Below are 26,302 nucleotides of genomic sequence, written 5' to 3'. Positions count from 1 at the left end.
GACCAGAGAGAATATGCAAATCCGGAAGACTTATAAATGATCAAATATAATCTTGAACATTCGTATGATTCGATACATTTTTTAACAGATTTATAGATGTTGATTGATTTTTGACAGATTTTGCATATGTTACTTTTATATTCTATTTTTAATGCCCTGTTATATTATTCGCTCATGGTTTTTAAATATTAGGCTATACAATAAGATTTCCCATTGGATTATTTTTTTTTTTTAATCTCTTGATTATTTGCTATGATTAACTCTGCCCTTTAAAAAGATGTTAGGTTTTCTGCTATACACCGTTCTTAATCCATCATTGGAAACTTTTTTGTGACGGAATGAAAGGACTTGGTATGGAAGGCCAGTGGGGTCAAAATTTGTAACTACGCAATGCACCATTCGTCGTGTAGATGATAAAGAAATAGCGAATGTAACTTGACAATTTTTAGTGTTATGTCAATACCTATGAATGTTAATTGATGTTGTTACACATGACATTGCCCGGTGAGTGTTTAGACAGAAATGCGTAATTTTTAAAAGCTGTAACTGTAAGTTATATATTCAATCATATATATGTCAAATATTTTTCAATTTATTTGCCGTCAGTTACAGCTTGTATTGCTTTAAGGTCAGCTTGTATGGCATGTCAAACATTGTAACATTTGATTTTTTTCCATCTGTATTGTATAATTGTTCATCTGTATTGTGAATTATCAGAAACATATACTATATTTAACCTTCCTCTATGCTTGAGCTTGAATCATATCCATGGATTCCCTGTTTATCTCATCCCTCTTTCAATTTTTGTAATTGTTTCATGTTTTTGTGAGCTTTAGGGTATGGCCTTCTACCGGTATAATAAAATACATTTGGGCTATGCTGGGAAGTCCATACTATATAGTATAGGCAGGCGTTGTTCTTGCCAAATAGTATGCAGTAACTCATCAAGGTCATTTGACCGAAATCAAGGTTATTCCGATTCGAGGGGGTATCCTATACTGAACAGTGTTTACTTCAAAATGTGAGGCTATGATTGTAATTATGATATGAGGTCCCATGATTAATTGCATGTTGTTTAATGTCCCTCTCAAGAAATTCTGATCATATGGAGACGTCACCGGTGCCGGTGAAAGAGCTAAAAAAAAATTACCTTTACTTGCAGGTACTCAAGGTCATTGAACAGCGACACCAATAATTCTCTGACATATATCATGTGCACCGTTTCACCACTGCACATGAATTTTTAGTTTGTAAATGCTGTCGACTACCTATATGTCTAGCATCTTTTTTCATAGACATTCCCCCATGCATTTAACAGATCATCCCGGGTATTTTGCACAGGCACCTGAAGTGTGGATAGTTTACATAGATCTTGTGTACATAACAACGAAAGAATGAAATTATTTCTATACAGAACCGATTGTCCAAAATGTTATTTCCTCACCGATCACCCTCACAAGTCTTTACAAACCAAGAGAAATCCATTTCAGTTGAGCTAAAGATGGATTTACCTATACCTTAAAACAAGTTTTGCATTCAGAACAACTTACACTTACAACTTAAGTTTCGCATCTAAACAGTCTACGGATATTGCATTGCGTAACAACACCAACCCACTGGACTGACATTGCACTAAAAATTTAACATATACAATGAACAAATGGGGCATAGTTACAAATACAGTTGAAAGGATATAATTTTGACACCATAAGGTTTCCATAACTTACAACTTCTGATGGCTTTCCTTCACTCCATGCATTCTACTTATAATCTGATGATCCACACCAAAATCTGGTGCATCAACTCCTAACATCTTTACTATCAGATGACTGTGTATCACCACAGATTTGAGAACAGGTCTTATTCTTTCATGGAAACCTTTCGATCTATAAATTTTTCGAACAGCATCCACTCAAAATAATTCTTCCCAGAGGGGTGACCAATCTATTTGAAGGTTTTTTATTCACACCGTAGGCTTAAATGTTCCAAAACATCAGGAGGGCATTTAACCCCCTGATCCACCCTACTAGATCCGTACATGGTACATCTATTATAGACTTATTATAAGTGCAGCATTGACATAATCCATCAAGTCCAGTACTAGTAAAGTGTATGATCCGAGTGTAAGGAGGAGGGGGTTGGTTTTAATCAGACTGGGAGCCACTCATTCACAAGTGACATATGGTAAATCTGTATCCAGAAAACAAATAAAATGGAAACCAAGACAAGGTTTTCTTTAAATATTTAATGACAAAAGAATATGGTTGTTCAGTATCAAAGATTTCATGCAATCCACAGGTATATAATGTCTACAACTGTTCAATGCTATCCTTTCAATGACGTCATTCCTGCTCTCATTATTTCGTCTACTAGTAAGAGATTTGTTGCTATTACAGTACTGCAAAGAAAAATAAGATTATTATGTACTTCAGTACATTACAAAATGTAAAAGAAAACTTGTTTCAAAAGCATGACAATTTCACATAATAGCCCTTTCCTGCCCTGTTTTTAACATGTAATGGCTAAATACTGCTCTGTTTGCCCGTACTCACCAGGAGTGAAGTAATTGTTTCTTGACTCTATAGTTATCTAAAATTCCAACGTCTAACGGTAGAATTGCTTCCCCTGAAAGATGTGATCATGAAGAAGGATATAAATTAGGCACACAGGATGAACATGTCAAAGAAAATGTCAGAAAAACTGTGTAACAGAAACATCAGAAAGCTTTTGTTATTTCCTAAGTTCACTCTGAATACATATGAACATGAACGTGTATGTATAAATGGTTCTCTACTGACCAGTTTTGATGTCCAGTCCCACAGCTTGCTTTGGACCTGTATATTCCTCCTGTAGTTTGACAATAGATTCCTGGGGGTCTAGACCAGAGTTCTGAGCCAGGACTTTTACAACAACCAACAAGGCATCAGCATAAGCCTGAACACCTGTAACGAGAGAGGAAAACTTACTACATTTAAAAGATGATGACAAGAGCATAAAGTAACCCTGTCTATTTATAGTAAATTTCAAACTAAAATAACAATATTAAAACATAAAAAAAATACATGTACCAAAAAATATAACAAAATACCAATAAATATCACAAATTGTGCAATGAACCAAGACAAACTACCAAATTCAACTTCACGTTTCAGTTAAAAGTATCTAACCAAATACATGTACCAATAAATATAACAAAATACCAATTAATATAACAAATTGTACAATGAAGCAAGACAGATCAGTGAAAAGTATCTACCCAAAATTTCCAAAAGTCTGAACTGGTAAGAACATAAGCAACCTAACAAACATGTTAGAGAGCATCCATGTACACTCCTACTCAGCTGCAAAAATGTCAATCTCCTTTTCCTAAACATTCAGACATTTGTAGGAATGGCGGCAATGTGTTTGTGCAAATGAAAGAATAATTCCATCCCACTGCAATTTTATGTTTACTCAGTTCTCCAATAGAGCTATAAAAGATAATTCTTTATTGTGTATTGCTATTTTCTCAGTTTGACACTGGTATCCACCCCCCAGCTTACATCCTGGTTTGTAACCTTGTCGCCATACAACTTCACATGAAACTACAGATACATGAAATACATACAAGTACCTGTACTAGTGATTTACTTACATGAAGGTACATGTAAGTGCACTTATTTATCGTACTAGCGATTTATTTATATGAAGGTAAGTGCACTTATTCATCATCAAGTTCATTATATTGATACATTGTACAAGAACTGATGTAACTGATATATTACAACACTGCTTTAATTCATGTAGTACAATTTTTTTTTTCATATCTCCCCTTCGCATTAGTGCAATTAACAGCTTGACAAGAAGGCATCAACCTATTTATTCGTAAAATCTACCACATGAACACCTTTGATAACAATCTCATCAAAACTGAAACAGACGGTGTGACGTCAAAATATTGATTTTTGTGGTCTTGAATACAAAAGAGTTTCACATCATATTTAAATTTTCAATGTTTTCATGTAAAAAAAATTTTTGGGGTTGCCTTCCCCTTTAATCATTATTTTGGATGATGCATATACAATAATATATTTATAGGTTGGTTGTAGTAAAATGGTCATAAACTATAAAAATAAATTCCCTCTTTGAAGGCAAAAATTTGGATTAGCAGATCAATGTCATCTTACCTAGCCTAGCTCTGCCTTTGACCTCATTCTTGAACTTCATCAGTTCCTGATACGCTGCTATCTCAAATGCTCCAGCCCCAGGCAATACACAATCTATACAACACAAAAACAAAATGATAATATCAAAAATTTAATCCAATTCTGTTTTTTCCTAAATCAGGTCTGAAAGCAGCAAGTTTGCTAAGCTTTAAATTTAAACCAAAAAGAAGTTTGGAACTGTTGGGAAGCATTAAAGTTGATTAATCTAGATTTTTGTTGATGGCTTACCATCTTCAATGGCATTTTTGACAGCTCTGAGTCCATCCCTGATGGCATCCTTGATCTGGGTCAGTGTGTGCTTGTTTGGACCTTTAACTAGCAGAGTGACTGACAATGGGTTTTTACATTGCTCCACAAAAGTAAACTTGTCTTCTCCCTGTGCATGAAATTAATGACAATGTCATAAATTACTTCACTGCTTTCATCTCCTATTATACTAAACAATATTACAATCGGTGAAGGTCAATATAGGTTTATATACATCGACAACAGGTAATATCAGCTTCAGACACAGAGGAAACAGTGACCTTGCGATACCCTTTCTGTCTTTGTCCAATCATATCTAACGCAAGTCCTTATAGTTACACATTGACCTATTGAATTCAGTAATTGTTACATCATTCAAATCTTTGTGTTGATGTCATCTTGACAATGTTGTATGTTGTTCTGAATTGAAACATATAGTTTGGAACAATGATGTCGCATGCAACAACACCTAGATATAATACAGTGAGTGGCAATATCACATTCCATCGACATGGTAACACATTTTTACAAACACAAAATAACACTCTTTTCCCAAATAAAAATTTCTTAAAACGTTTATATGCAATTTTACTGTCTATGCTGTAACTAAAGGAAATCCCACAAATAGATAATTACTTACCAAAACGTGTTCATAGATCAGACCAGCATGTAACTAAAGGAAATCCAACAAATAGATAATTACTTACCAAAACGTGTTCATAGATCAGACCAGCATGACCTAGACAGTCAGCCGTAAGGTCATCCACAGAATTCATGGCGATTCCTCCACAGGCCAAAGTCAACCTGAGTATCAACAAAAAAAAATTCAGTTCTGAGTGATCAATGAGATAAACCAACAAATCTATATTACAATCATAACTATGAGCTTGTTCCTCCTTTCCAGTATACAAGTTATCCAGACGTGTAGGGCCAAGATGGCTAGGCCATGTTGAGCGCAGTACAGGTTGGATATCACAGGTTTGTACATTAAATGTCACTGGATATTGAGCTCCAGGCAGACCAAAGCAGATGTGAGATGAGATAGTAAAATGAGACCTAGAGTCTACAGGATTGGATAGGATCAATCCACTGAATCGCCAAGTATGGAAAAACAAACTTCGATTTTGACAGGACAGCCAGGCCTCACCCTTGCAAAAGGATGAATTTGGCTTGGATAATCAAAATGGATGATAATGGAATTCACTGTAAGTTTTCAATATGTAAATCTACTCTGATCTTATGTTAATCTCCTCCTTCCACCTTTGAAAGCCAACAATTTTTTCTTCATAAAACAGGAATAATAATCAAGGAATAAAATCATGGAATGTAAATTTGGATATCGAGTATTTTCATCACACAAAGCACACCACCAAGACATCTATTATCTAGTATTAAGTTAAATGATGACAACAAAAATTCATATCTTAACAGCAGCCAAATTCAATCAAGAAGGCATACTCCTCAGTATAACAAAGATTCTACATGACAGTTTGTCCAAAAATTATACATTTTCTAAGGATTCAAATTTTTTGTCCCTCATAAAATGGGTAATAAAATTATCTGAATCTTATTTTACTAGCAACATGAAGCAGTTTTTGCAACTGCACAAGCTAACCTAAATTGAGAAAGTGGCTTTATTGGTTTCAAATGCCTAATGTGTTATAGGCCATATAAAGTTAATTATCTGATTCCCAGGCTTTCCTGCATCTATTTTGAGGGTGCTGCATTGTCATCTTTATTGCTTAATTGATAGAATAAAGTTTTAGTTGCAGTTTTATCTCATTTTTCAAAAAAATCCACCTCCAGTTTTAATCTTAGAATAGCTGAACTCTCAATTTTATTGATAAATTGACAAAATAACTTTTTAGTGGCAGTACTACATCATTCCCCAAAAAACCCATCCAGTTTTAATTTTCGAATAATGTTTCTTTTCAAATTGGCACCCAGTAATGACACTAGACACTGCATGTTCAATGTCACATTGGATTATTACTTCCCTGGAGATTTTTGATGCATTGCAGCTTATTCAAATTAAATAATAATTTACTATAAATGTTACATAGTTATGGTAAGTATAATGCATCCCTATGAATTACATTGCATTAGAAAATAAAATCTATGAAAAAAATGAATAATCATATCACCCTACTATTAAGTAAAAGATAGGAGAAAAACCTATTTTGTTTCTATCTAAGAGAAAACAAAAGGTCCACAGACCTTATTTGTCACCTGAGAATTAGTTAAAGTTTAGTTAAAGGTAGTTATAGCCCAAGGGTTATGAAATCGAGGATAATTTTTTCCTGTTCTGGATATCTAAGCTAAATTCTACTATTCATCAGCAGTATAAATAAAGAGGTGTTCTTACAACACAAATGCTTCAGAAAATGTCCATACTGATGAAGCACTCTCCAATGCTTAGTAAATTTTGCAGCGGGTGATCAAAAGCCATAATTTATCTAGCCCACTCGGCAAACGCAGATTTTTTTTCTTATATTCATTACAAATCATGTGACTTTTAAAATTTTAGGTGCACTTTCATTTTTCCAGTAAAAACAAATAGTATTTGAACACTTGTCAAACAATGACAATCAATTACATCAACATCAGATGTTAATATCAGAATGATAGGTAATTGAGAAATATGGTAGCAATTACCACAAGAAAAGGACTTCTGACGGAAAATACTATTTTCAGATTTACAAAAGTAAATGTTTGAGAGGATTTTCAAAAAAATGGATGGAAAATAGTAAATATAAAAGAGAGCTTTGTTTAAAGTTTCAGTAATTGTCAATATACAACAATATACTTGTTAAAATTCTTAAATTGCTTCATCAAAGTGTGGGCTTCTGATAAGACAAGAGGTACTGTGAGCAATGCTCACTAAGAATACCCCCCGCTTACCCCAATCTCCCAAAGGGTGTTGGTAATAGGTATAAACTACTTCTTTTCAGAGTGTAAAAAACAAATGGCATGACAAACCGAACCATATTGCTACTTCGATGTCCAGTGCGCGTGACCTTTGACCTTTTGACCCCAAAATTGATAGGGAACATCTTCATCCCATGGGTAGTCCATATGTATGATATGGTGACTGTAGGTCGAAAGGTAAACACTTTAGAGCTCGGAAACAATATTTCTACTTCAATGTCCAGTGTGCTTGACCTTTGACCTTTTGACCCCAAAATCGATAGGGCACATCTTCATCCCATGGGTAGTCCATATGTATGATATGGTGACTGTAGGTGGAAAGGATAACGCTTTAAAGCCAGGAAACCATATTGCTACTTCGATGTCCAGTGCGCGTGACCTTTGACCTTTTGACCCCAAAATCGATAGGGAACATCTTCATCCCATGGGTAGTCTATATGTATGATATGGTGACTGTAGGTGGAAAGGATAACGCTTTAGAGCTCGGAAACCATATTGCTACTTCGATGTCCAGTGCACTTGACCTTTGGACCCCAAAATCGATAGGGAACATCTTCATTCCATGGGTAGTTCATATGTATGATATGGTGACTGTAGGTGGAAAGGATAATGCTTTAGAGCCCGGAAACCATTGCGTCTACAGACGGACGGACAGACAGACGGACAACCCGATTCCAGTACCCCCCCCCCCCCCCCCCACAACTTGTTGGGGCTCCTAAGCATTGAATTTCAGAAGCCACATGGCTACTAAAGTTATTGAGCTTATTTGCAATCCTGCATTTACCTTTCCATATTTCTCCTCTTTGCTCTTCTCAGTCCGACAATGCCTTCATTTGCCAACATGTCAAGAGACATAGGATCTATTCCCTGAAATTGATGTCAGTCGTATTAATCAAAAGAAGATTTTCAGATTTAGGGAAAATGCACTATTATGCTTCTAAAGTCTGTAATTTAATACAGAAAATTCTAGTCTTCTATGACAATTCTGAGTCAGGGTTATAAAGTTTACAAGCCCACAATTTAATCCATGGACCCACATTGTATACCAATTAACAGTAGAACCAAATAAAAAAGAATCATTAATTTTGTTCTTGGACTTTTTAAAAAATATTGTAATGATTAAATTTGAAGCTCCATTTCCAGCTCTCTTATTCAAACATACAGTCATTTCATTCAAGTTTTATTCTCACTCATATAATGATTTTCACTAGCCTTTGTTGTTTATAGTCATCAATATTTTTGTGGACTTGGAATTTTCAACAGACTTTCTTCTATAGACATTTGGTATGACGTGCCCGTGCACAAAGTTTGATTCTGCTCTGTTGTCGTGCATTATACATCAGTGACAAAGCATTGCGCTTAAGTTGTCCAACAACTATGGCTCACTAACAAGCCATTTCTGCAAAAACGATCTCGATCATTTGTTCTCTTATTGATGAAAGTAATGGTCTCTGTTAGTATGGATGGATGGATGTATATATTGTTTAACATCCCTCTCAAGAATATTTCACTCATAGGGAGACGTCACCATTGCTGGTGAAGGGCTGCAAAATTTAGCGCTTACCGCCTTTGAGCAGGGAGGGATCTTTATTGTATTTAAGCCTCGGATTTTGTGGTCTCGTCCAAATGGCCGCCCCATTTAGTCACCTCTTACAACATGCAAGGGGTACGGAGGACCTATTCTAACCCAGATCCGAAGAATTTCTCTTCTGAGATTTTGAAACCCCCTTGATAAAATCGCCACATTCTTTACACATGGCTAGTCTAGGTTACATATATGCTTGACATAACCTATGGTTACCATCTGCTTTGTACACGATACAAGTAAGTATGGTTAGTAACGTTTTATCTAAAAGGAAAGTAATCGTAAAATGAAAATGTTCTGGGGGATTTTTGGTCAACATCTGAGTGAGACTATTTTTAACAGCAAATATTACTCACATTGGTGAATGGTTACTTACAACCCAGAGTATAGCTTTAATCCACAAATATACCAACAAACCATCTCAAATTTGTTTGAGAAATTCAGCATAGAAATTCCTCTGTGTACTTTTCAATTTAGCAACATCAGAGTTAACATATCATTATGTGTAATTATGAGGCCTTAGCAATACATGCACATTGTACTATGAATAACAATTTCAGCACACACCATAAATAATGCTTTAGTTCTGCCCATAGGCACTATAAACAAGAGTACCACAAACAGCACATGATACACCAGTGAAAAGCTATCCTGCTACTACAACCTTGACCTTTGACCTTGAGAAACAATAGGCATCCTCCACTTGGCATAAAGTGCATGTGTACCAAGTTTGACAGTCCTGCCCCCAACAGTTTGGTTTGTATCCTTCCTGTCTACAGAGTTTTCTTACTAAGTGATACAGTCATACTGCAACTTTGACCTCTAACTTTGAAAAACAATAGGCATCTTCATTTCATCATGGTGATCAAATGTACCAAGATGCAATATCCTGGAGCTTACAGTTCGATTTGTATCCTGCCTACAAGGTTTTCCTAAGTAATACTATGGCTTTGACCTTTTACTTCTGACCTTGAAAAACAATAGGCATCTTCCTCTCATCATGGTGATGAAATATACCAAGTTGTAATATCCTGGAGCTTACAGTTCAGTTTGTATCCTGCCCACAAGGTTTTCCTACTAAGTGATACTACAACTTTGACCTTTGATCTTGAAATTTGACCTTTGATCTTGAAAAATAATAGGCATCTTCCTCTCATCGTGGTGATCAAATATACCAAGTAGGTCCAGACAGATGGACAGACAGGCAGACGACGCCATGGCATAATAAGTCCCGTCTTCAACGAGCGTATAAAAATGAATCCCACCAATTAACAAAAGGCCCATAGGCCTTATTGATCTCCTGAGTATTATTTAAAAGTATCGCTAGTCCAAAGGGCTATGAAATCTAGAAAAAAAAATTCCTGTTCTAAATATCTATGCTAAATTCTAATATTCAGCAATCTAATTCTTATGCTTCCACTTATCAATCTAATTCTATAGTAAGATTTTTATGCTTCCACTTATCAATCTAATTCTATAGTAAGATTCCTGTTTCCACTTATCAATCTAATTCTATAGTAAGATTCCTGTTTCCACTTATCAATCTAATTTTATAGTAAGATTCCTATGTTTCCACTTATCAATCTAATTCTATAGTAAGATTCCTGTTTCCACTTATCAATCTAATTCTATAGTAAGATTCCTATGTTTCCACTTATCAATCTAATGCCTCGTTCACACGAAGAATTTAATTCGCATTAAACTTAAGTTAATGCGAATTAAATCTGAACCGGGTTCACACGGAGATTTTAATGCGCATTAGTTTACTTCGAATTAAAATTGACGTCGCGATTTAATGCGAATTAAATTTACTTCGCATTAGCTCCGTGTGAACGCTAAGCGAAGCTAATTCGAATTAAATGTAGACGCATGCATAATGGCCAATTTGGGTCACATGCATCATACCCATGGTCAGCTATATATATTAATGTTAGTTTTGTACGAAAAACTAAGCAAAATGATAATAATCACTAAAAACATGTACAAACAGCATGTCATTAGATAACGTCAGACGTAAATCTGTGCTCTGCATAGGCATACTGAGTAATACATGTGGAAGGAATTGTTTTTAAATACGACAACAATTAATGTTTTAAAATAGTGATAATATGATTTTCTTTTTTACATTTTTTAAAACATATGCCGCTCATTGTTAATTTTTATATCATATGACGTCACAGTAGACTTATAATACGTATTAGTAATTAAAAATTACGTCATAACAGTAGTCAGCGGAATGGTGAAAAAGACGTTCCGAAGTTTTAAAATTGGGCCCATTAAGAAACAATAGATTGTCTAGATTGAATGCTGGTTGTCGGAGGAAATAACAAGTAATTTCTTGGGAACATATAAATAAACACGACAAAAAACTCCTTATGTGTAGATCAGAATTATGTATGTAGGCCTAAATTGTAAACATGTAGTATACTACATGTAGGCCTATATAGCGTTTTGAACAAAGAATTCTGTATAGATCTACACAATATTCATTAAAATATCTATAAAAATAATTTTCAATAACATAGTCTATTCTTTAATTTATTTCGCGCACCCTTTAATAGAGATGCATACGAATTTAATGCGCATTAGTTTACTTCGCATTAAATATTACCGCCGTGTGAATGCTATTTAATTCGAATTAATTTAATGCGCATTAGTTTACTTCGCATCAAATTTGATGCGAAGTAAAATTTAATGCGCATCCGTGTGAACGAGGCATAATTCTATAGTAAGATTCTTACCTTCTGGTTGATTACATAGAAGCTCTTGTTGTTTCCTTCACAGACTTGTTTTTTCAAAGCTATGATTTTTTTGACACGTTCATCAATGAAAACTCTCTCGGCCTTTACCAGCTTCTCTCGCTCAGCAGCACTCTTGTACAGAATACCAGAGTTGACTTCACTGTAATGGACAAACCATTAAAGGATTAGGATCAACTAAGGTACTGTTCATATCATGGTTAGAGAGTATATCAGTACTTGAACTTGATTATCAATTTAAATCAATATTTATCAAAGGGGTGGGGCTGTGGGGTCTCGATGAAAAGTATGTGAATTTAGTATTTTGTAAGACACTGAACTTTTGATCTAGACCCCTCAGCCATTAATGTGTTTGTTTAAGATGAACTTGTGGAAATTTTGGAAATTTACAACGATACAATTGTTATTCTTACACCGAAATGAAAATGATTAAGGAGGAAATGTCAAACAGCTGGGAATATGGGGCCCCAGGCAGGGTCGTTCATAAAACAATATGTGATTTCTGCAATTATGAGTATTATTTTCATACTTCTACATTTACACATGTTTTAGGCAGTTTTCATGCTTTCCAGAGTTTATAATATCACAAGTGTCTATAGGCACTTACAATGCAAGTGTCATTCGATTACAACATTCAGAAGACCATTAGTATTACCTTCTTTTATCTACTTTCACTTTCAATACATGATCTCGCCGATAACAAACAAGTACACTGATTTTTAAAAGCCATTCTGGATTAAACATCAAGTAAATCAATAAATTAAATGATCTCTCAAATAATGAATCTGTTGTCACAGATTTCTACAATCTCCCCACTCCAATATTCTCCTTAGATTTGCAGTGATGTTAAAAAAAAATATCACCAAATTGACTTTCAAATCGCCAGAAGATTTTCATCATTGATCAAAACAATTACAACTAGTTCTAATTGTAACGGGGACCGTTACAGATGTTCCCCAAACCTCCCCCAATTAAAAAGTGATGTCCTTGTGAATCTATAGGAAAAAATCATTTTATTTTAGCCTTTAATTACATGTAGTACGTTCAATATGGTCATTTCAGTACCAAGAAATGAAAGAAAGTGTTGCACGTGCATACACGCACACGCGTGTATGATTCCGAATTTTTGTTGATGTCGTTCAACAGGCATTTGTATCATATACCCACAGTATGAATTTCATAACGTTTCCACCAAATATAAGGAAGTTATAGCGATTTTAAAATCGTCCAATCAGAAATCAGCACACGTGCATGCACGTGCTGAGCAGTAATTCTAACCACAGCAATTTGTAAGGAGTACCAAGATACATCTAAACCCCTAATATCAATAGAATTTGATGAAAAACAAAAACGTTATCGTCCTTTAAAAATTGAACATTTAAAAAACGTTGCACGCGCATGCGCGTGGGCATTTTTTGTTACACCAACATATAGATACACATATTGTCTACGTATGCTGTGAATATCATCTCATTCGCTTCATAAATAAGATAGTTACAAACGTTTTAGCATTATCCAATCAAAATGAAGCGCACGTGCATGCGCGTGCAAATTGGTAATTTTGACCATGTAAATCAGTTAAGGGTCTCAATATCTACCTATGATATGAATTTCAAGCCATTTCAATGAACAACAAAAAAGTTAGACTGATTCCAAAGTTAGCGTACAAATTTTGTAATGCGCGTGCACGCGCATGCGTGCGCGTGCTGGCAAAATAACTATTATTTTTCATATGTACAAATGATATACTATCATCCTATTTAGGTTTTATATCGCTTCCTTCAATATTCTGATTTTCCATTTTTTGTACCAAAATTGCAATGCACGTGCGCGCGCGTGCATGCACGTGCAAACAAAATGACTATCACTATGCACATCTACAAACGCTATACTATCATCCTGGAAAGTTTCATATCGATCCCTTTTGTAGTTTCTGAGAACACTACCGGACAAAAAAGTACCGGAGAAAAAGAATAATAATAATAACTAGACACTCATTACTAGTAATGAGTAGGTCTTCCGTTAGACCACTTCCGGTAAAGAGCTTTCTATTCCTACGAAAACAATTTAAATGCATCAGAAAATGTGCCTTAACATTGAATGAGAAATATATCATCGAATTTTTTTTACTCCTTTCTTGTAACTTCCGGTGACGACCTGAAGTACTATTCAGATGCGTTTTCCTATAAATGACAGCGACTCTTTACTGTCTATATTCCCTGAAAATTTTACATCTCTATCTCAAAGAGTTCTCAACAAAAAGAAGTAGACTAAAGAAAGAAAAAGTATTAAGTTACTACCGACCGGAAGTCAATTTTGAAAAATTTTAAAAATCATCAAAACTTTAGAAGTTGATACTTTTATTAAGACATGTGAAAATCATATGAAAGACTTCAAATATAAGCGAGATTTATGGGGACAAAGAGACGAAAAGTAAAAAGGTATTTTATCAAGAAACCGGAAGTAGTCGTTTTGACTACCGACAGACTCAATATTCTTTTGACACTTTGAAAGAGAGTTAATAAACTAGTATAGGTTTCAATTTTAAGGAAAAAGTTTGAAATTTGCGATTCTTTCCATCACTTCCGGTGACGACAGGAAGTGACGGTCGACATGTTCAACCCTCTACTGCACGTTTACAAACGGAGATTGATCATCCCTGAATATTTGATGAACCTATATTTTACATTTTCCAAGAAAAATGCTGGACAAAATTTCTTTTGAGATACAGAAAATTGGCCATATTATCCGACCGGAAGTGAATTTTGTAAAAACAAAAATAGTTATAGCAAGGTCATTTCATAAGACATTATTCCTGAAAATTTCAAGAAAATCTATCCATCCAACTCTGAGAAATCACTCGAAGAAATCGGAAAATCGACATTTTTTAAATACTTCCGGTATAGACCGGAAGTGACGGACGAAAAAATTGAATGTATGTGTACAATGGACTAATGTTAGTTAACTCTACAAGTTTCAAGCGTCTATCTATATTCATTATTGAGAAACTGAAAAAACAAGGTTTGAATATGTCCACCCCATATCTCACGACCGGAAGTGAATTTCACAAAACTATTTAAATTTACTCTAGACATTTATAGTGTCTATAACATATGTAAAATTCAAATCATTAACTTGTTTTATGACCGAGATTTATGGCACTGAAAAATGAGAGAATGAATAGTCTTTCTTTGATATAACCGGAAGTTGGAGATTCAACTTCCGGTGGGGTCAATAGTTTTTGAGAATTAAAACGAGACTTAATAAACCGATATAGGTTTCAATTTCAAAGAAAAAAGTTTGAAATTTGTGATTTATTAATCACTTCCGGTGATGACCGGAAGTGACGGCCGACATTCTAAACCCACTAATTTACGCCTACAAAGTGAGATCTATTCACTCTGAAAATTTTGTGACTCTATCTTTTACCATTTCTGAGAAAAACACTTGACAACGAAAACAGCTCATAAGCCGTATTTACCGACCGGAAGTGAATTTTACAAAAATATTTGACGTTACTCTAGACATTTATAGTGACTATAATATATGTAAAACTCAACTCATTAACTGGTTTCATGACCGAGATTTATGGCACTGAAAAATGAGAGAATGAATAGTCTTTCTTTGATATAACCGGAAGTTGGAGATTCAACTTCCGGTGGGATCAACATCTTTTGAGAATTAGAACGAGACCTAGTAAACCGATATAGGTTTCAATTTGAAAGAAAAAAGTTTGAAATTGATGATTTATTTAATCACTTCCGCTGACGACCGGAAGTGATGGCGACAAAAAATATTACGTGCATGCACCATAGAGAAGATAGATCTATCATCCCTGAAAGTTTCATTCGATTATCTTTTGTGGTTTTCAAGTTTACCCCCGGACAAAGTTTCTTTTAAAAACCGGAAAATCGGACGTATCTGACGAACGGAAGTGAATTTTGAAAAAATGAAAAAAAATGCCTCGAGGTACCATCGTTCTCTATAACCTGTGAAAGTTTCAGGAAAATCCATCCAACGGTCTCGGAGACGAAAGGGAAAAAAATAATAATAATAATAATAATAATAATAAACAGTAGAATCACTAGAAGGTCTTCCGTTGGAAACGGAAGACCTTAATAATAAGAAACAGAATAAAAACAATATGTTCCCAAACTTTGTTTGGGGAACATAATAAATGCAACTGAATACTTACGTCTTCTCGTATTCCAACGAGACATTGCATGTGAGGATGAAGGCATCTTCTGATCTCTTCTTCATGTCCGGGTGCCTCGCTCCGTGATCCATCACGATTCCCTTCACCAAGCTGTTATACAAAAGAGCAACACATTATACAACAACAAATCATCAACTTTCTCAACAGCACACATTCAGTGGTAAATTTGCAGAGTCATTCACCCAAGAAAGTGACAGCAGTAATCCAAGACACATTGATAAACTTGAAAAGGGTAAGACAGACATTTTCTGCAGAATCTAATTCACTGTGTACAAGTTTTTGGTGCACCGATTTATGCTTTCAGTTTACAAGTGCTGTCCTAGTTATCCAAAATAACAATCACCTGCAGTTCAAAAGTCAATACTTGGCTTCTGTTGTTTTTTCTGTATTTCAGTTAAATATGCGATTTAGAAATATACTCTACATATGTATGAGAAATCTAGATCAATTCATTACCATACCGTATATACTCGCCTATAAGTCGGTTTGCCTATAAGTCGGTTGTATAGTTTTTAGGTTATTTTGGAGGGAATTGCCATTGACCCATTTATAAGTCGGTCTAACTTTTTTCAAGAATTGGTTTACAAATTCAAATCAATGCTCTAATGTTTTTACCTGTGTTTCAAATAATATTTTGATAAATGCACCGATATATTATATTTTTTCCCCAACAAATCAATTTCATATCAATACTCTAATGTATTTACCTGGGTTCCAATATTATTTTGGGATAGGACATTGATATTTCACTTTTTATTATCAACAAATTAAACAGTTACTATTTCGTTTATTTCATCCATGTTTTTGTAGTTTAAAAAATACTAGGCTATAAATTACGCCATCCAGAAAAATACTAATCTTCATAGGACACTCCTATAAGTCGGACATAGAGTTTTGGACCAAAATGTAACTCCAAAAAATCCGACTTATAGGCGAGTATATATGGTACTTTATTATAAATAAATGTCAGATGTTGATGTCCTTGCGTGCAACCCTTTAATTGTTTGACAAATGGTATGTATTTGTTTAATGTTGTTTAATGACATGTGCTCCGTTTTTATGGGTATTATAGGTAAACTTTAAAACAAGAGGCCCATGGGCCACATCACTCACTTGTGTCACCTTGGCCAATATCTAATGATTTTCCACACATATATATTATACATGTATATATATATATATATATATATTCGCATGTAAAACTTGAATCCCTATTGTGACCCCAACCTAACCCCAGACTAGAATTTTCTGTTATTGCAGACTTTAGAAGCATAATAGTGATTGATCATACTGACTACAGAAAGTCTGCCGATTTTTAAGATTACTGGAAATGAGTATTTCATACTTACGTAGTGTCCATGTCTGTCTTGTGCATCATCTCCATGATTTCAACCATGTGTAGATCAATTGGTTCATTTCCTTTTCTTATGGCCAAGACAGCATCTACAACTTCCTACCATGAAGAAACAACAACCGTGCCTTAGACTGAAATTCACTCGAGATTCAAAGGGGCGGAACATTTTAAAACAATGCAATTTAAACATTTAAATATTACAATGAATATTTTTCTCATAGAGAACAAGATTATTATTATTAGTCTAACAATAAAAATGGCTTGCAAATGGCAGTTGAATTGCTTTAATTGAATCAGTGTCCATGAAGATTACCACTCTGGCCGACTTTGTAGCATACCTCTGTAAGCAGATCGGCTAGTTCCGTGTGGACCTTGGTACGGAGAGAGGTCCTAGCCACCTGTAGCAGGACGTCTCTGTCAATTTCCCGCGACACTTTACATTCCTCTAACACCTGGAAACACATCATTCATATGAAATCAAACACAAGTTGAAACAATACACTCCCTCACAATATACAATGTATATATTGTGAGATATTGATGGAGATGCATTTTTCAATAATCATACATGTTAAGTGAATAGATCAATACATGCCACATCCAACAGAACTGACACAATAACCCCTCTCACAATATGATACATAAATATTATTACTACAGTAACGTGATCCGAAGAGTCGGATCACGTCGAGCTGACAGACGCAGATCATCAGATCACACGAGATGAGAACCGGATCACACTAGATGTGAAATCCACAGTATCAAAATCATGATATCTTTCTGGCAATATGGTTATTTTGCATACGATACACTTCTCCACAATTCAATTTCATATGTAAAATTCAACTGCATTGGTTCATTTGACTTTAAGTTGCACCATATGTTGTTTTTAGAATGATGTCACAAAACATTTAGCTCATCTGTTTCCATTCTAATGTTACTGTGACATTACTCGATGTAACATAAAATTATGAATTTCTTTCTATAATTATTCATCAAATTACATCGGATGTGTGGTTTGAGAAAATGAATTCTAAGGAATGAAAATAATTTCAACTCATTGTATACAATATAAAGTAAGTTGGGACAGTATACACTTTTCAATTACCTGCTTTTTGATTTTTGATTTATAATAGTCCCGTCTTACTTGATATGTCATGAAATGAGTCAAATGATAATGAAACATTTGTGAACATTAAATTTTCACGTTTTCTGTGTCTCTAAAATACACATACTGATAAGCTACGAACAAGGCATTGTTTACACCACATTATATTCACTTTCTCCATCTGCAAGCTAAATGTTTGAACCCAAATGATATTTCAACAAGAGGCCCATAGGCCACATCGCTCACCCGAGTCACCTTGGCCCATATTTAAAGATTTTTCCCACATATTGGAATGTAAAACTTAAGATTCCTATTGTGCCCTCCCCATCCCCTTCTTTTTTACAAACTTGAATCTACACTGTCAGGGAGCTATCATGTACATGTAAATGTAAACTTTTCTGACTCAATGGTTCTTGAGAAGATTTTTAAAAATTTTCCCTCGATATTTGTATGTAAAGCTTTGATTCCCTATTGTGGCCCCATCCTATTCCCAAGGCAGTGATTTTTTTCTACCCATTGGTACTGGTACCGGTACCCATTCAATTGGGAAAAATTGCGTCAATATCGAACAAATTGGGAATTTCCTACCAACGTATCGGCAAATGATTTCAACCAAAACAAAAAATGAGAAAGAACAAAACAGGAAGTATTCATCACTTTACAAACTTTCTATACGGTAATATTTGCTGTTGTGAGACATAAGGAATCATCGTAGGTTTGTTTTAGAATTGTCAAAGCTCTACAATACGTGATCTGTACTTTTGATTTAATACCGGAAGTGAACATTTTAGTTAACTCGAACAACGTTTCAGACTAAGTAAATTACGATGTCAGTGGTCTATTTTTCGGCAAGGGAATTGGGAATTTTTAGTCTCAAAATTGGGAAAAATCAACGGTTTTTGGCATTGGGAATAGTACCGTTTATCGTTACCAGTTATATAAGGAAAAAAATCGCTGCAAGGGCCATGATTTTAACAAACTCGAATCTGCACTATGTCAGGAAGCTTTCATGTAAATTTATACTTTCCTTGCCCAGTGGTTCTCGAGAAGAAGAGTTTTAAATAACCCAACCCCATTTTTGTAATTATCTCCACTGGGAAAGGGACATGGCCCTTCATTTGAACAAACATGAAAGTCCTTCACCCAAGGATGCTTTTTGCCAAGTTTGGTTGAAATTGGTCCAGTGGTTCTGGAGAAGAAGTCGAAAATGGGAAAAGTTTACACACTAACATGTTATCATTTTTCTGAACTGTGTGAATGCAAGGATGAAAGTTGTCTTGTATGTTTATTTATGTTTTAAAAAGCTATAAAAAAAATTAATAAACAAAAGTTCACAGGCTGACAGACTAACAGACGATGGACAACAGGTGATCAGAAAAGCTTACTTGAGCTTTCAGCACAGGTGAGTTAAAAGGTGTTTCTAATCACAGATATACACAAATCTGAACTGAAATTAACAGATATGTATTGCACTGAACTGATCAACAAAATGGAATTGTGGCAAGTCATTACAGTTCTAATCAAACTTATCCATTGTATCTGTATGGAACAAATCGCTTGCCTGTAATGCTTTGCTTTTGGCCAGGTCAAATCCCTCAGTTATCAGACGTGGATGTAGTCCCTACAAAACAACCATTCAAAGTCAATATACTGTACTCGTAAATTTTACTTTCATGAAAATTCCCCATATTCTGCAAAAGTGCAGAAAGGTATAAAAAAAAAACAAAAAACAAAAAAAACAACAACAAAAAAAAAAAACCAACAAAAACAAAGAAATTCACTATCAATGAACAACTGCAGGTAATAGATAGGCAATCATGAATGACATTTGTTTTTCAGGTGGAAAATGTTCACACTAATATCAATAATACATGTTGCAGTTTACAATGAGCTTATCCTTTTAAATGCAACACGTACCTCTGAGATATATAAATCTGCCTGTTTCAGCAGCTCTCCTATAATCAGAACATTGGACGTTGTTCCATCTCCAGTGATGTCATCCTGAGCAGTAGCTACACGGGCAATCAGAGAAGCTGTTGGGTGTTGAATTTGCTGTCAAGGAATAAGCATGTGTATCATAAATTTTGTTTCTGCTAATCTCAGCAGATTTTGAAATCTCATGAAATAATTTCTAAAGTATGATTTAGTAATCCAAGTTTTCAACTAACTTTCTTCAATAACAATCACAACAGATACTGAGCTTGTGAATTTAACATAATTCAATTTTTATATTACTTGTTACATGCAATCTGATTGGTTCATTTGACTTTTATCAACATGTTTTATATCGTATAAACAAAGCTGCCCTTTAGTCCCACGATATGACGTTATAGGAATGACGTCACGATACATTTGAACGTTCAGTTTCCATTTTGTTGCGAAGGCGATATTGGTCCATGTCATATGAAATTAATATTTTCTTTAGAATTATCCACCAAATATTAAATGCGGTTTACTAAATTAAATCATAAGGAATGAAAGTAAATTTTTTTTGCTTTACATGATATAAAGTAAGTTGGGACAGTTTACGCAATTTTATAAACCGCTTCGCAGTTTAAAATGCGTAAACTGTCCCAACTTACTTTATATCGTATAAAACAAATAAAAATTACTTTCATTTCTTAAATAGTTTTACATATATCAATCAAATGCAGTTTTATTTCAAACAAAAGCTCTGCAAGGCAGGGCATCCCCTTGCTACGAGTGTCTACAAGCTTTTTCTATGTAGTGACCTTGTCCTTTGACCTTTTGATCCCAAAATCAATAGAGGTTTTCTCTCTTTACAACAAAACTACAAGTGAAGAATCAAATCAAACAAAAACTGGCCTGCAGAGTGTCTACATGTACTAGCCCAGGTCACACACACAAACAGTCCCATTACTATACCCCCTCTTGCAATGAATTGCAAGGAGATAATAAAGATTGCAACTAGGTCACATTCTTTTGACTTCTTTCTTACTTGTCCACTCAAGTTGAAAACAACTGATTACAAACATGCACCTGGCAAGGGTTGAGTGTTGTTCTATTATAGAAGACTATCACTAATAAGGACAGTTTACACAAAAGCATTATAATGCACAGAATTCCTGAACTGTATACTGTCCGCATACTAACCATTTCATGCAGGAGCACATTTCCATCCTTGGTCAGTTTGATGTCACCAGATCCAGAAACCAGCCTAGAATAATCAACCAGGCTCAATAAAACGATTCAAATGTATTTTAGCTGTACAAATAATAACCAAAGTACATGTCATGGGGGTTCTTGACATTTACGATATAAATTACTGAAGGTATGTAACTAATTGCAGTATGCCAATTTACATGTTGCATCTATTAAGTGGTACATTATATGTTACATCACTTGCAGATGTATGTAGCAGTGCTCCAAGTTGCGAGTAAAACGATCGCATTTGCGACAAGAAAATCGATTTTGCGACAAGAGATTATATTTAAGTCGCATTTTTGCGAGTGGAAAAAAATTGGGCATCCAGTAAAATTCTGTAAGGCCATATTTAAAAGAATGTTTGTTTCCCCTCCCCCGGGTCTGACTTTTGAAACAGACCAGGCAAGCAGGTGTGGGTTTTTGGGGGTTTTTTTTTTTAAATTTCTTTGGAAACACCTATGAAAAAGCAGCCCAGAGCACCGATAGTCATTTTCAATACTGTACATCAAAAGAAGAGTATGTCATGTATTGGTCAAGCTTGTTTTTATGTTGGTCACTGGATTGACATGTCTGCTGGCATTTATAATTCATATTATATTAGTGTGAATGCACTCAGTGGATACAATATGTTGGTTTACTTTACGAATACCTACATAGAAACATTACATCTTTTCAAAGAAAACATTGAAAACAAAAACATTTATTCTTGACTTAGTAGAAAACATGTACTTAATAACATATCAGAATGAAAGAAATGTACTTATTAAAAAATAACTTATTTGTTCATGAAAACCTGGCTCAAAAGTCACGCCATTTGTTAGCTTGTCCGACACAGTGACAGAGACCTCGTCTAACTTAATATCTATGTTGTGATCATCATCTCCTGTTAAATCATTCAGCACATCGTTCCAGGAACAACTTTTAGAGTAACTGTAAAGTTAATTTACCACAATCGGAATCACTTTTGATGTTTGTATTTTATTCTTAAAGTAGACGACAAAGCGATCTTCGTGTCGCCCATCTTTGAAATCTTCCGACAACATCGAAACTTTGAGAGATAAATCCGATTTGGTCAACTTCCGAAAATAGCGAAAGTAAAATTTGGAACGGGCACGATTTTTGTTCCAGAAATTAAAAAAAAAAAACGTGCGATGTTTTGTTACAAATATTTTGACCCGGGCCATTTTTTTTTTTAACCCGGCTGGGCGAGGGGAAACAAACACTTTTATTTTTAGCCTAATCGGGATCGGAAGTCTGAATAAATATTTTTCAGTCTTAGTCAAAACAGCGTTTGAAAGCAATCAAGATAGCGGTAAAATGAGGGTTAAAGCACTTTGGATTTATCAGTAGTAAAAAGTAGAAGCCTCGGCCTAGTACATGTAACGAAGAAATTCAAGAATCACACGGAGATTGTTCTGCATTTAAAGATGACGTAGCTGTGTCATGAAAAATGCAAAAGTAAAGGAAGAACCCCAGTCCTAATGGCTGTAGGAATTTTCGTGGTTGATATACAGAAATTGCAAAATGTTTTGCAGAATTTGTGAGGCCAATCAGCCAGCAACGTCCACCATTTCTGGACACTCATTGTCCGATTTTACCAAGTCCTGGTGTACATCTTTCAAATGTGGAAGTGTGACTATTCACGGTAACAGTAAGAGACACATCTTTGCCTGTGACTGCATTATTAGCAGCAAGTCGAGCGGGGCAACTGTTGCTGCTAATTTTCACAGACAATTACAATCTCGGGATGTAGTGTTCTTATTGATGCTGGTACTGATTGTTCAGCAAAAGATCCAACAAAAGTAGAAGCTCTTATTCGCATAAGCAGTGATGGCCCACTTATTGAGGACTTTAAAGCAAATTCTTGTGTGGAATGCTGGGTTTTCTTCCCCAGAAGCGTACTGTAAAATATACAGGATAGCCCAATGCAATACAACTTTTGCCAAAGTAAATACTTGACTTGTTAGCATCCAGCATGTTTCACAGCACATTTCTATTCAGTTTAAAAATAAAACAAACAAAACACATACATGGGTGTAGATTTTTTTCTTGAAAAATATTCAAATTAAAAGAAAAACTTGTAGGTCTTATTTACAAAATTGTTTACCATGGCAAGTAGAAATTTTGAACATGGCGACTAGAAATTTGAAAATGGGGACCAGAAATATTTTTATGTCGCCATTTTGCGACCTGATAGCAGATGTGACTTGGAGCACTGTTAGTAGTGGGTTTTTGCCGTGGGTGAAAAAGGGTCCTGTGACTTTCGAATTGGGAAAACTTGTCAACATTTTGATCAAATTGGGAAAACCTAGACATTATTGTAAACATGCTAAATATATCATATCAAACAAGAATTCAAACACAAATTGATATCATTCTTCTTCCTCTCAATCTTCAATCATTCTTCATTTATTTAACTTTCTTTTCTTTAAGCTGTTAAAATTTTCGACTATACTTTCTAAATCATCTAAAGTTGAGGTGTCTTTGTCATGTTGTACATAAACTATTCACATTGAACTTATTTTTTAACAAATATGTTTTTCATCAGTTTTTAATTAATGGGAAAAGTGAAAGTTAAATTGGGAAAAAATTGGTAATTTTTGGGAGGGAAAGGGGCGGATATTCAGACCTAAAATGGGTCTTAAAAAATCACTGCATAGGTATAAAAATAAGTTTTGCAGAATATAATTTGGCAGAAATGAAGTTTCAAAACATAAGAATAAGTAGAAAACTAAGTTTTATATGGTTATTCTCAGCCTGAAAACTACAAAATTACTACCCGAAGTCATTACGGGTAAATGAGGTAGAAAGAAAATGCATAGTTATGTAGATTTTTATTGTATCTCATCTTCACAAGTCAAGGTTTATATTGATTTGTTACCTCGCACTAACCCTTAACATCAATCACCATTCAAAACATGGGTTTCAGACAGGATGATGCAATAAACTAAAATAAAATCATCCAATGAGATTCCTTGTTTAAGATGCAAGTTTGGTCAGAGCAAAATCAAAAAGTAAACAATGGTCGTCGTGGGAATACTTTTCTCAACGTCATGAACATTGCATGTTGATTTTATATGTAACATAATTAATAACTCACATTTTCGTCCCTTAAATGTTGTAGTTATTAATTAATCTATTTCAATTTTAAATAATATGTAATCGACAAACATACTTGGGCAGTCCATTGTTTTTATGCGGCTCGTATTCTAAAACTTCATCTAATCGTTTCTTTAAAAGAAATGAATTTCCAAAAATCAATCAATGGTCACAAATTCTACACCTTGTTGTGGATATTTAGTTTCGTTTACGACTGATTATAAAAGCTGTCGTCTGATTGGCTCCATGCTACTGGCTGTAAAACAATCATATACTCCGTCCCAAACCCATGTTTTGAATGGTGACTGATGTCAATTGAGGTAACGAATCAATAACCCTTGACTTGTGAAGATGATTATATCTATTTTTATGAATTTCGTCACAAGCAAATTAAGATTGTCCTGTCTGGCATGGCTGAGCAGATGAAGAATTTTGCAATTGTTGCACATGATATTTAATGAAAAACATCTTTATCAGGCATGTCCAAGTACAAAGTTAGTTATGTGTCATGGTGATAATTTAATGTCATAATATTAGATCATGTTCTCTCAGAAGAATTAAATTAAATATAGAATATCATTCATCATTAGTAATAATTTAGTTTGAGTTTTTTTAAATACCATATACTACAAATGTCCTAATTTGCCTTAAATAGGGCCTATTTGTTAAATTCTGAATTCCAGGAGCCAAGGACACACTTCCAAAGGTGCAGAAAATCCCTGCCAAATCATTAATCCCAACCTTGGCCAGAAGTGTTCTGTTCTCAACCAAAACTTTTCATTCTGCACTTTCAAGAACTGTTCCATTCTCACCTAGAACCGTTTTATTCCTTTAGTTTTTCCTGATAAAAAAATTAAGTTCGTTCACAAACTGCATGGGTTTGTTTAATATTTTGTTATTTACTGTCTGTTAAAGAACAGCAAGTCATGGCATATTTTATTACGCGTAGATGGGGGCAATTATCAGAATTATTACTGTAAATTTAATGCTTTTAAATGAGTGGGGGGGGGGGGGGGGGGGGGGGTTACCTGCACGAAAATCGTATCGGCTTGAATGTATGACTATGTAACAAAACTAACAACACAACACATTTGTCGTAATTATGTTGTGTAAGTTGGAATCTGTGTATTGTATGGAGTGGGATACGTATTTCTTACACTGTATATATACATGTGTAAAACAAATCAAAACATGAACAAACCACGTGTTCTGGAACATTCGGCCAGATCAAAGATGTAAATTTATCTACTTACATTTTAAGAGTACCCTTGGGTCCTAAATTGGATTTAAGAACATCCTGAAGTCCTTTCGCAGCACTTATATTAACAGCTAAAGCTTGAGCTGCCCTAGCAACCTCTGCTTTGGGGTTCAGTGTCTTGATTGCCGACATGTTTTATTCGCGTTCCAAGTGAGTGGTTTCCCTTTCGTAGATGGCGCAGTATGCGGGGAGCGGTTATTGTATTGTACGGAAGCCGGTAAACGCTGGGGTATAGAATTGATATTCGGGATCATTTCTCATATAGACCTCAGCCTATACAAACCTCTGGCGCTCTCACTAATTAACTATATCAACTTTAGACAAAATGTCCACCACCAAAATTTGAAAGTTCATTCCAACCTACTAACAAAAATTATAT

General features: G+C 34.8%; 1 protein-coding gene across 1 annotated transcript; it reads right to left on the bottom strand.

The window, feature by feature from the left end:
- Positions 1–2,230: 2,230 nt before the first annotated feature.
- On the bottom strand, positions 2,231–26,127 carry LOC125679733 (T-complex protein 1 subunit zeta-like). The gene is made up of 15 exons (XM_048919193.2): positions 25,919–26,127; positions 21,516–21,579; positions 20,319–20,453; positions 19,963–20,022; positions 17,632–17,745; positions 17,289–17,392; positions 15,919–16,029; positions 11,706–11,865; positions 8,164–8,246; positions 5,159–5,255; positions 4,434–4,581; positions 4,167–4,259; positions 2,799–2,942; positions 2,553–2,625; positions 2,231–2,398 (listed from the first exon to the last, which is right to left on the bottom strand). The coding sequence occupies exons 1-15, from the start codon at positions 26,053–26,055 to the stop codon at positions 2,326–2,328; spliced, it is 1,596 nt and encodes a 531-aa protein (XP_048775150.1). The 5' UTR covers positions 26,056–26,127; the 3' UTR covers positions 2,231–2,325.
- Positions 26,128–26,302: the final 175 nt, after the last annotated feature.

Source organism: Ostrea edulis, chromosome 1 (genome assembly GCF_947568905.1).
Source record: "Ostrea edulis chromosome 1, xbOstEdul1.1, whole genome shotgun sequence".
Taxonomy (NCBI): Eukaryota; Metazoa; Mollusca; class Bivalvia; order Ostreida; family Ostreidae; genus Ostrea; species Ostrea edulis.
Note: the sequence above shows the minus strand (reverse complement) of the source record. Positions and strands in the feature narration are given on the sequence as shown.

What these genes read in the sequence shown, in the direction of transcription:
- LOC125679733 (XM_048919193.2), bottom strand. Translation starts at nt 26,055, where the DNA reads ATGTCGGCAATCAAGACACTGAACCCCAAAGCAGAGGTTGCTAGGGCA. An exon ending in CAGATTTATATATCTCAGAG is followed by an intron (nt 20,023 to 20,318) that starts GTACGTGTTGCA and finishes GTTGTTTTGTAG; the next exon opens with GGACTACATCCACGTCTGAT. An exon ending in TCGTTGGAATACGAGAAGAC is followed by an intron (nt 11,866 to 15,918) that starts GTAAGTATTCAG and finishes TGTCCATTACAG; the next exon opens with TGAAGTCAACTCTGGTATTC.